Source organism: Penaeus vannamei, chromosome 16, assembly GCF_042767895.1.
Source record: "Penaeus vannamei isolate JL-2024 chromosome 16, ASM4276789v1, whole genome shotgun sequence".
Taxonomy (NCBI): Eukaryota; Metazoa; Arthropoda; class Malacostraca; order Decapoda; family Penaeidae; genus Penaeus; species Penaeus vannamei.
Window position 1 is genome coordinate 12,109,527 of NC_091564.1, and position 10,000 is coordinate 12,119,526.

Sequence of the window (10,000 nt, forward strand, 5' to 3'; positions counted from 1 at the left end):
CCTTCCCTTCGTTCGCTGTACCAGATGGCAGGACGACATATGCTCGGGAAAAATTTTCGCGGAGCATCTATGCAATATCACTTTCGTATAGAAAACGTGGATGCAATTAGAGGCTTTAATTCTTTTGTGATAATCTGAAATGAACTTTAGTAGCAGATTTTGTTTTTGTGTGTATGTATATATATATATATATATATATATATATATATATATATATATATATATATATAGATAGATAGATAGATAAACAGAGATACATAGATATATATAGTTAAATAGATATTGATAGATAGATAGATATACGCATGTGTATAAACATACATATTTATATGCATACATACATATAAATATATATTTATATATATGTATGTATGTATGAATGTGTGTGTGTGCATATATATATATATATATATATATATATATATATATATATATATATGTGTGTGTGTGTGTGTGTGTGTGTGTGTGTGTGTGTGTGTGTGTGTGTGTGTATACATGTATACATGTATGTATGCGCGCACCCACCCACCCATCCACACACACACACACACACACACACACACACACACACACACACACACACACACACACACACAAACAAACACACACACACATACAACCCTTCTCACCTCCCCACAAACGAGAAACAAAAGGAAGAGAAGAATGCACAACAGAAACAACACACACACACACACACAACGTTCTTCATCCCGCAGTACGTTAACACCGTAATAACAGATGTCTTTTTCTCCCACAGATGTGCTCGCGGACCTTGCTCCTGTCTGGGGCTCTCATGATCCTCGCCTCGGCTGCCTTCGGTGAGTCAATTGGCCTCTTTCATTCACGAGAAAAGATGGAAATTATTTCTCCTTTTTTTTTAACTTCATTTCTTACGTTGTTCATGGAAATTATTTCTCTTTATTTCTACTTCATTTCTGACATTGTTTGGCTACTGAGATTATTTTTTCTATTGGGATTTACATAATACCGCACACATGTATACATACGCTGGCATGTATAGATGGATTGATTGATAGCTATGCATATACATATACATATATATCATACCTGTATGTCTAACGCACACATAGTTTCTCATTCTCTTTTCTCTCTGTGTGTATGTTTGTGTGTTTTCTCTTTTTTCTCTCTCCCTATCTCTGTCTGTCTGTATGTATGTCTCTCTCACTCTTCCCCCCTCTCTTCTTCTCCTCCATGTCCCTCTCCCTCTCTCTTTCTCACGCACGTCCTGTCTCTTACTCTTGACTGAGCATTTCTTTAAGTCATTCGCGGAAGAAAAATCCGAAGATACCGTTCAAGTGATCAACCAAATCTCTCAGAGCAAATTAAGACAAAGAGAGAGAGAGAGAGAGAGAGAGAGAGAGAGAGAGAGAGAGAGAGAGAGAGAGAGAGAGAGAGAGAGAGAGAGAGAGAGAGAGCTCCCCGGCCTAGCAAATCGATCGTTTCAACCTCCTTCTAATTTTCTTTTAAGTCATCGCGAGATTTCGAATTCCTAGATAAACTGATAAAATGATAGATAAAATGGTTGTAATGGAGACATTCTTGGCAACAAATACAAAGTCCCAAAGCCGATGACATCGACCCCTTAATACAACACTTCAATTGCCGTCTCATTGCCCCCTGATCATAATTATATCCGTCAGTAATAACCAGAACTAAAGGATAAATTACTGTTATTAAATACTCCTCCAGAAGCTTTCATAAATGTTATTTGCGCCATCGAAGTGATTGCAACCACCGGCGTGTCTCCGATTGGCAGGTGTCCACGGTCCGGACGCTCTTCCCTGCGGCTCGTATGGTGCGCTCTCTGGCATTGTCTGGGGCTCCTCGCTTGTGACTAACGAGTCTCGCGCGGTAGAGGGCGCCGTCATTGGTACAATAAGGTGCTCTCTTCTGACCTTTTGTTAAAAAAAAAGTAGAAAAAAAAGAAAAAAGAGAAAAAAAAACAACAGAAAGAGGGATGCGTTTCTGTTGGGTCCGTTTCTTTCTTTGTCTCTCGGTTCCTACGAGTGTGTTTTTATCTGATTCTAAATAGTTTGGTTCCGCATTTCCCCTTCGCTTTGTTTCTATATTTCTCAATCTGTTTCTTTGTCTTTTTCTTTATGTAAGCTTTTGTCCGCTAGTTGGTATTCGTGAATGCTTCCGGATGTGCCCTATGTAAGAGAACATCCCATTCACACTCCATCGTAGCGTCTTTTTAATCCACCTTCAGGACCAACACAATCTCAAGCTTGCGATTCTTATATCTTAACAAGCTATACATACCATTCACCCTTAACATGCCATCCATACCATTCACCCTTAACAAGCTATACATACCATTCACCCTTAACATGCCATCCATACCATTCACCCTTAACATGCTGTACATACCATTCACCCTTAACAAGCTATACATATCATTCACCCTTAACATGCTGTACATACCATTCACCCTTAACATGCCATCCAAACCATTCACCCTTACATGCTGTGCATACCATTCACCCTTAACAAGCTATACATATCATTCACCCTTAACATGCTGTACATACCATTCACCCTTGACATGCCATCCATACCATTCACCCTTAACATGCCATCCATACCATTCACCCTTACATGCTGTGCATACCATTCACCCTTAACAAGCTATACATATCATTCACCCTTAACATGCTGTACATACCATTCACCCTTAACATCCTGTACATACCATTTACCTTTAACATGCTGTACATACCATTCACCCTTAACATGCCATCCATACCATTCACCCTTAACATCCTGTACATACCATTTACCTTTAACATGCTGTACATACCATTCACCCTTAACGAAGCGGCATCATCATACCAAAGTTTGTCTTTTGCACTTGCTCCTTGCCCCTCCTACCTCCCCCCGCCCTTGCTCTTCACCCTTCGTCTTTCTTTCTCTCTCGCCCTCCGCTGATACACTTGAGCTCACTCTTACAACAGCGCGGACCCTCCGTTGTACAGAGTGCGCGAGTGGGCGTCCGCACTCCGAGAAAACTGTCTTGAGCTTTCACTTCCTGGTCGAAAAAGGGACTTGAATGAGTGTCTGCTGGGACGAACTGTTCGGTAGGTGAGTCGGTTTTTGTCGTGTTATTGTGTTAGTGAAGTCTTAATTGACTTGCCGGAAGTGTTCGACAACGACTTGTTTTTTTTCTTGTTGAGATCGATTGTTTTTCCAATCTTGTTTACGGTAAACTCTGAAGGTGTAATTATGAAATTAACTGAATTCTAGAACGTAACTGCACAAGTCCAAGTAACAACATAATGATAATGATAAGAGGCAAATAAACTAAAAGAAAACTAAACATGACAGTAGGATAAAAAAGAAATGATAAAAGATACAAGAAAGAAAAATAACGAAATAAACAAACTTGCCGCGGAGTTTATCTCGATTCCAAAATCTCCAATCTCTCCCCCCCTCCCCTTCCCCCTTGCCAATTCCAATCACCCTAATCATTACCGGCACGTGGAGATTCATCACAGGAGAACCGATAACAGACCTCCTAATCTTGCACCTGCACGTGTTCAGTTTCCGGTTCAGTGTGTTCAGTAACGGGCAGGTGTTCTCAGCAGTCGCGTTTGTGGACGGGGCGTAACACCACACAACAGTCGAACGTGATCATAACTGAACGTCTTTAAGAGGTGGAGAGAAAATCTAACCGCAGACTCCGGAGTGTCTTGGGGGGGGGGGGGGTTGCCACGTTCGAAGGGTTGCTGGTGCCACGGGAGGGATGGGAGGGGGAGATGGGTGCTGCACGGTAGTATGTGTGAGTTTTGGATACTAGCATTTTTTCACAAACACACGCACGCACACACAGATAGATAGAGAGAAAGAGAGAAAGAAATACATAGATATATAGTCAAACAGACAGATATATAAAACCTCCAGGATAGTAAAGTGGTAACGTGTCACCGGTTCGCGCCCCGCCGAGGAGCGAAAAGGTGCAATTGTCGCCTAGAGGTTACTGCTGTGGCTAGGCACCACGGTGGGTAAGGACTAAGCTCTGTCGCGTCAGGACCGGCTGACACACGTCGATCGAGTCGACATTAATTGGCACAGGCCAAAGCTCCCCTCATAGCCCGGGCGAGGCTCAGCTTCGCATATCGGATTTATCCTTATCCTTATCAGATATATAGATAGATACGTAAAGAAAAAACAGACAGACAGAGATATTGCTAACAACCAAACGAAAGGATAAACCGATCAGCTACCCCCCCTCCTTTCCTCCTCCTTAACCTGCAGTAGTTACACGGTTAAACAAAGCATAACGAACGAAGCAAGAGACAGACACCGAGCGACGTACATCGTAACAGCCACACAAAAACGTGCAATATGACAAGATGGAATGCAACATGCGTGGCGGACCATACCACACACACACTCAGCTTGCCTCGCCTATACGTGGGTCCTGTTAGTCGGAAGCACCTCGTTTAGTGGTTTGTGTTTGATTACCGCAAGTTTACCCCGTCTTAGGAATAGTCATGCAAAATTCCTCATACTAAACAAGGAGTAAGAGTAAAAGAAAGAAAGAAAGATAGAAAAATGGATCTAAAGACTTACTATTAAATACTTGTGTGTGTGTGTGTTTGTATATGGATGTAGTCGTAAATGTATTTTATATTCGCGTTCGTGAATGTATAGTGTAAGTAGACGTAAAAGATATAAAAAAAGAAGTTACGACTCCACTTAAGGCTTTTGGTACGGCTATGCTGAACAGTAAATCATGCACGAAATTCTGTGAAGACAACAGGTAGCTTTATTTTAGTTTATGCTAAGAAAGGGAAATCATTACTTCTTTCAATTGGCAAACCGTAGACCATAATTGTCAGAATTTATATGGATCTCTAGTTTTTACATCAAATTTTCCGTTATACTGGAGTTTATAAAAGGATTCTATGCTTAGGTTGGCCAGTTTAAAACCCAAAGGACTGCTTTCTGTAGATTTCATGTAGTCTCAATAGAGATGCGTCAGTACCAGTGGCAATACAGACGACCATCAAAATGCAACTGTGTTTCGTATTGCATGGAGACAAAGGTCATTATTTACCCCATTCTGACTGAGCATTAGGCAAAGGTTAATTTAAGCTACAGGGGAAAAAAGTTAAAGGTTAAGGCATTGGGTCCGTAAAACACGTAATGGCACCTTAGTTTTCTCGGCAGACGCGTTGTAGTCCATCCACAGTGCAACTTTATTATTATTATTATCGTTATTTTGTACTTACATTTTTTTTTCTCTTTCCCGTTCGGTATAGAGGTCGGTGGAGATCACGCAAAACGATAAGAAATAAAGATAGAAATGGCTAGTCTGCTACGCTCTCTGTTGTTGCTGTCCTCTGTAACGGTTTCCCGGCGCTTGATTTCTGACGCGGAGATATTATGTATCCACAAAACGCTGCCTGGCCATTTTTCTTTGCCTCGCTGTGTATAATTTATCAACATATGTACGTTCCTATCGCTTCGTTGCCAAGTTTTATTTATGGCATTGGCTCAAAATTGCTTGGCGAGTACATTACGTACTTCGTAATTTGAAGTTGAGCTTCTGAAGGTCAAAGGCGTAGCAAAATATCAGTCATTATCATAACTTTCCTTGTCATCTTTATTCATTTTTCTTTTCTTTTCGTTCTTTTCTCTACTCTCCTTTCGTATAACCCACAAAATGTAGACACAAAGGAAACTACACATAATATTCATCGCAATTCTTCTTTTAAAACAAATGGCAAACACACAAAGTACCACAGAATATCGCCGTATTAAAACGCACGAATGGTCAATCCACCAAAAATACTCACCCAAACGCACAAACACACAATACATCACAATATTTCCTCGCACGAAAAGAAGCCATACACTCATATCACCACAGAAATTCATCCTAATTCATCATAATCTCCTTATACACTCATTTCACCACAAAAAAATCATCCTAACTCATCATCACAATCTCCTTTACCCACAGGTCGAGTTGCCTTTGAGAAGCTGACCGAGCTGGATTACCGAGGCTCGACCTACTACACCATCAGGAACCTTTCGCTGTGGGAATGCCAAGGATGGTGCAGGGAGGAACCCGAGTGTGCCGCGGCGTCCTTCAGGTGAGCAAGGATGGAATGGTGTTGGTATAGTGACAGTGGTGATGGTAATGGTGATCATAGGATGTTGATATTATTCGTTGTGATGTTTGATGATAGAGCAAATAAGAATGGTAATGGTGGTGGTGGTAATGATAGTGACAATTGTACGGTAAGAGCTGCGATTATATGATAATAATTGTAATTTCTTGGTAATGGTTAGTTAATAATGTGTAAGATAAATGATACCATAATGAATTTTATGGGATAAAGTAATACATGCACAATTAAGAAAAAAAAAATGATGCCATTTTAAAAATTAGCATTACTAATATTTGATTGAAAATTTCCTGCATGTGACTTCCTCATTCTTCCCCGGTCTTTGCCTCTGAGCCTAATCTTCCAACATTAATTACCCCCCACCCCCCTACCCCACCCCCTCAGCCACGCACGTTCGATCCACCATTCTGTGCAAACATAAATCAGAATACGTTTTTATCATGTTTTTCTTAACCAATGACAAACATAAATCAGAATTAATACATTTTTATCATATTTTTTTCTGAACTATTTACAAACATAAATCAGAATTAATAATTTTTTATCATTTTTTCTGAACTATTTACAAACATAAATCAGAATTAATACATTTTTATCATTTTTTTCTTAATTATTTACAAACATAAATCAGAATTAATACATTTTTTTCATTTTTTTCTTAACTATTTACAAACATAAATCAGAATTAATACATTTTTATCATTTTTTTCTTAATTATTTACAAACATAAATCAGAATTAATACATTTTTATCATTTTTTTTTCTTAATTATTTACAAACATAAATCAGAATTAATACATGTTTTTTTCATTTTTTCTTAACTATTTACAAACATAAATCAGAATTAATACATTTTTATCATTTTTTTCTTAACTATTTACAAACATAAATCAGAATTAATACATTTTTATCATTTTTTGCTGAACTATTTACAAACATAAATCAGAATTAATATCTTTTAATCAATTCCTTTTTGGTTATTTATCGAGTAATCATTCCTTTCCCCCTTTCCCCTCTATTTCCCATCAGTTTCGTCATGAACCCCCTGGCGCCCGTGCAGGAGACGCTGTGTTTACTTCAGAACGAGACCATGGCTACCAACCCTTCCGCACAACCCCAGCGCGCGGTGTCCCTGTACTACATGGTTAAACTCCACGTCAGGACGAGTGAGTACTAATTATTGTTTTTAAGGAATGTAGGAATATCCGGTGCTGTTCCATGCGAACGGAAGAGGAAGGAAGGGAAGGAAAGGAAAGAGAGGAGGAGTAGGAAGCCGTTGGTCGAGGAATGTAGTTATAATTACGGGTTGGGATGCCTGGGTGGCAAGACTTGGTCATTCGGGAAAATAGACAGTTAGCCACAGGGGCGCGTTATGAAAAAAACACGTTTTGGCAATAAAAATAAATAGGTACAGTACGTGTTCCTCGCATGCCTAATTAGGAACGAACGCAGCAAGCGGTAGTGTGGTGGGATGTGATCGTTCACGGAAACGAAACTCTCTCTCCGACTAGAATTTCTTCGTTACGATTTCCATTACCGTCATGCGTTCATTACTCCGCGTTTCAGTCGTTACCGCGGATTATTGGAAAAGAAATCTTTCAACCGAATCATCCTGCCGCGAGGGTTCCCGAGCCACAGGCGGGAAACAAGGGAAGGTTGACAGTCTCACGCACCCAGCGCCTTCGACGTCAGCTGGTCTCGGGGAACTCCTAATTATTATAGACATTATCTCGCCTAAATTATCTTGTAGACAAACACGGATATCACCAGCAATATCCTATTAGTTCAGGTTACCCACTTATCCGGCAGATGGTGCAGAGTTCTAGTTAAATGCAACTCACGGTCCGTAAAACAGATTAATGACCTCTTGGACGTTTCATTCGCAAAGATCAGCGACGCAGACCCTCGTGACACTGCGATGCTCGTCGCTCATTCACTCCGCGTTAATCGTCGTTACGTGAATTTTAGTAATCGTTCAATCGTTTTTAATCACTTTTAATATCTCTCTGTAGCGGGAAATAAAAGCTGCCATGGTGTCGCTCAATATCAAAAGATCTAAACTTTTTTTTATGGGGTAATTAATCTCCGTCAACGGCTCTTCAGAAGCGGGATTTTTCTTACTGTTGGGCCGATTATCCTGATCACAAGAGCGGTTGTTGTCCACGAGCGGAACTTCCTTCAGTCTCGCTAAGGTTCCGTCAGGAAAGAAGACGAATTCCGTGGTTATAAAAAGGGAAAGTAGTTGCGTCCAGATCGCCTGATATTTTAACCACAAGAAGAGGAGGAGGAGGAAGAAAAAAGTTGGTTTGAGGATCAAGAAGAAGGGAAGTATGAAGAGGGTAATAAAGAAGAGGAAGAAAAAATATGTATTTTTCTTCAGTGTAGAATTTCTTTTGGAAACTGTGTAGAAGTATTTTTTCGTTCTCTTTTTAAAAGCTAATGCTGCATCAAGCTTTATGAAGAAAGTTTTTACATATAATTGCTGGGCTGAAAACGGCATTTATTTCGAAAAGTCGGAATGGTGAAGATGAAGATAATCGTCGCAGTGTGATGTTTTTCTTTTTTCTTTTTTATATGTATCAGTTTTTGTCAAATTCTCAAGTTCGCATTTGCGGTTTGTAGTTCAGCGCTCCATTTTAAAAACCTCTTTTAAGATCTATTCTAAACGAAAATAAAAGTCGGACGACATTGTGTCAATCTTCTTTTATTTCTCTGCTCGTCGAAGGGCTGCAGCAACAAGCAGTGTTGAATCTCCGACTGCGAAATCGAAAGCACAGAGCGCCAGAGGGCCTTTGCGATGGCGCCGCCGCCTCGCCTCACCTGCCCCGACATCCCGAGGGCGCTCTCGACTCCCCGGGGCGCCCCTGTGTCGCCGTTATTCTCGAGGCTGTGGTTCGGTCTTTGAGAGGCGGCGGGGGGAGGGAGCGGTGGGCGGCGGGGAGGGAATAAAGGGGGAGGGGCGGTTATGGCAGGGTGAGCACAGGTAGAAATATTAAGAGAATCGGCTATTTTTCGCTCTGCCTCTTATTTCCCGACATCCTTTTCGCTTTTGTCTCGACTCCTTGGGGATTCCTGAGGGTCTGCGCCGGGAACCACTCATCGAAACGCCTGAGTCACTGACCACGTCCAGCGCAACGGTCCTCCAATAAACTCTTTAAAAATCGACTCAAAATTGAATTCCCCCAAAAAATCCGTCTCCATCAACCTTTCTCTGTGAAGGAGGAAGACTTCTCCATCTTCATCTTGCGTGTCTTGCAGCTCCTTCGAGAGACGTGCGAAGTGTTCTGGAGTCACGGCGCCTCGGTCTTCCAAATTCTTCCTATTTACACTTTCGATAATTTCATACTCTAATGCCGGGATGAGATGCTGATTCGGTCTTAATTAATCCACCGATTATTTCTTGTTGTTTTTCTTTTTCACGTTCCACTTGAAATTAAACTGAAATGGCATTCACCCTGACAGATGCTGAAGAAGGTAGAAACGAGAATGAATACGTTATATAACGTTTCTGTATTACCTCATCATTGGAATTATTCATTTTCATTTGTACATTTCTCTCTCTCTCTCTCTCTCTCTCTCTCTCTCTCTCTCTCTCTCTCCCTCTCCCTCTCCCTCTCCCTCTCCCTCTCCCTCTCCCTCTCCCTCTCTCTCTCTCTCTCTCTCTCTCTCTCTCTCTCTCTCTCTCTCTCTCTCTCTCTCTCTCTCTCTCTCTCGCTCTCAACCTCACAGTACCACACGCTCACTACCGTCTCATTAAAATTCCCAATCAACGATGAGAAAAATGAGAACTGTAACGGATTCCTCGCCACCCTCGCGGGCGCCCGGCGACACACCAGCTTCCT

At 41.1% G+C, this 10,000-nt stretch overlaps 1 protein-coding gene across 4 annotated transcripts in view; it reads left to right on the forward strand.

The window, feature by feature from the left end:
* tyn (trynity) overlaps positions 1-10,000 on the forward strand; it is a 115,938-nt gene that overhangs the window by 66,439 nt on the left and 39,499 nt on the right. For all 4 annotated transcript variants that reach the window (XM_070131250.1, XM_070131249.1, XM_070131251.1 and 1 more), the window contains exons 2-4: positions 758-818; positions 5,990-6,122; positions 7,188-7,324. In XM_070131250.1, coding sequence (XP_069987351.1) covers positions 758-818; positions 5,990-6,122; positions 7,188-7,324 — 331 coding nt within the window. The remainder of the gene's footprint in view (positions 1-757; positions 819-5,989; positions 6,123-7,187; positions 7,325-10,000) is intronic.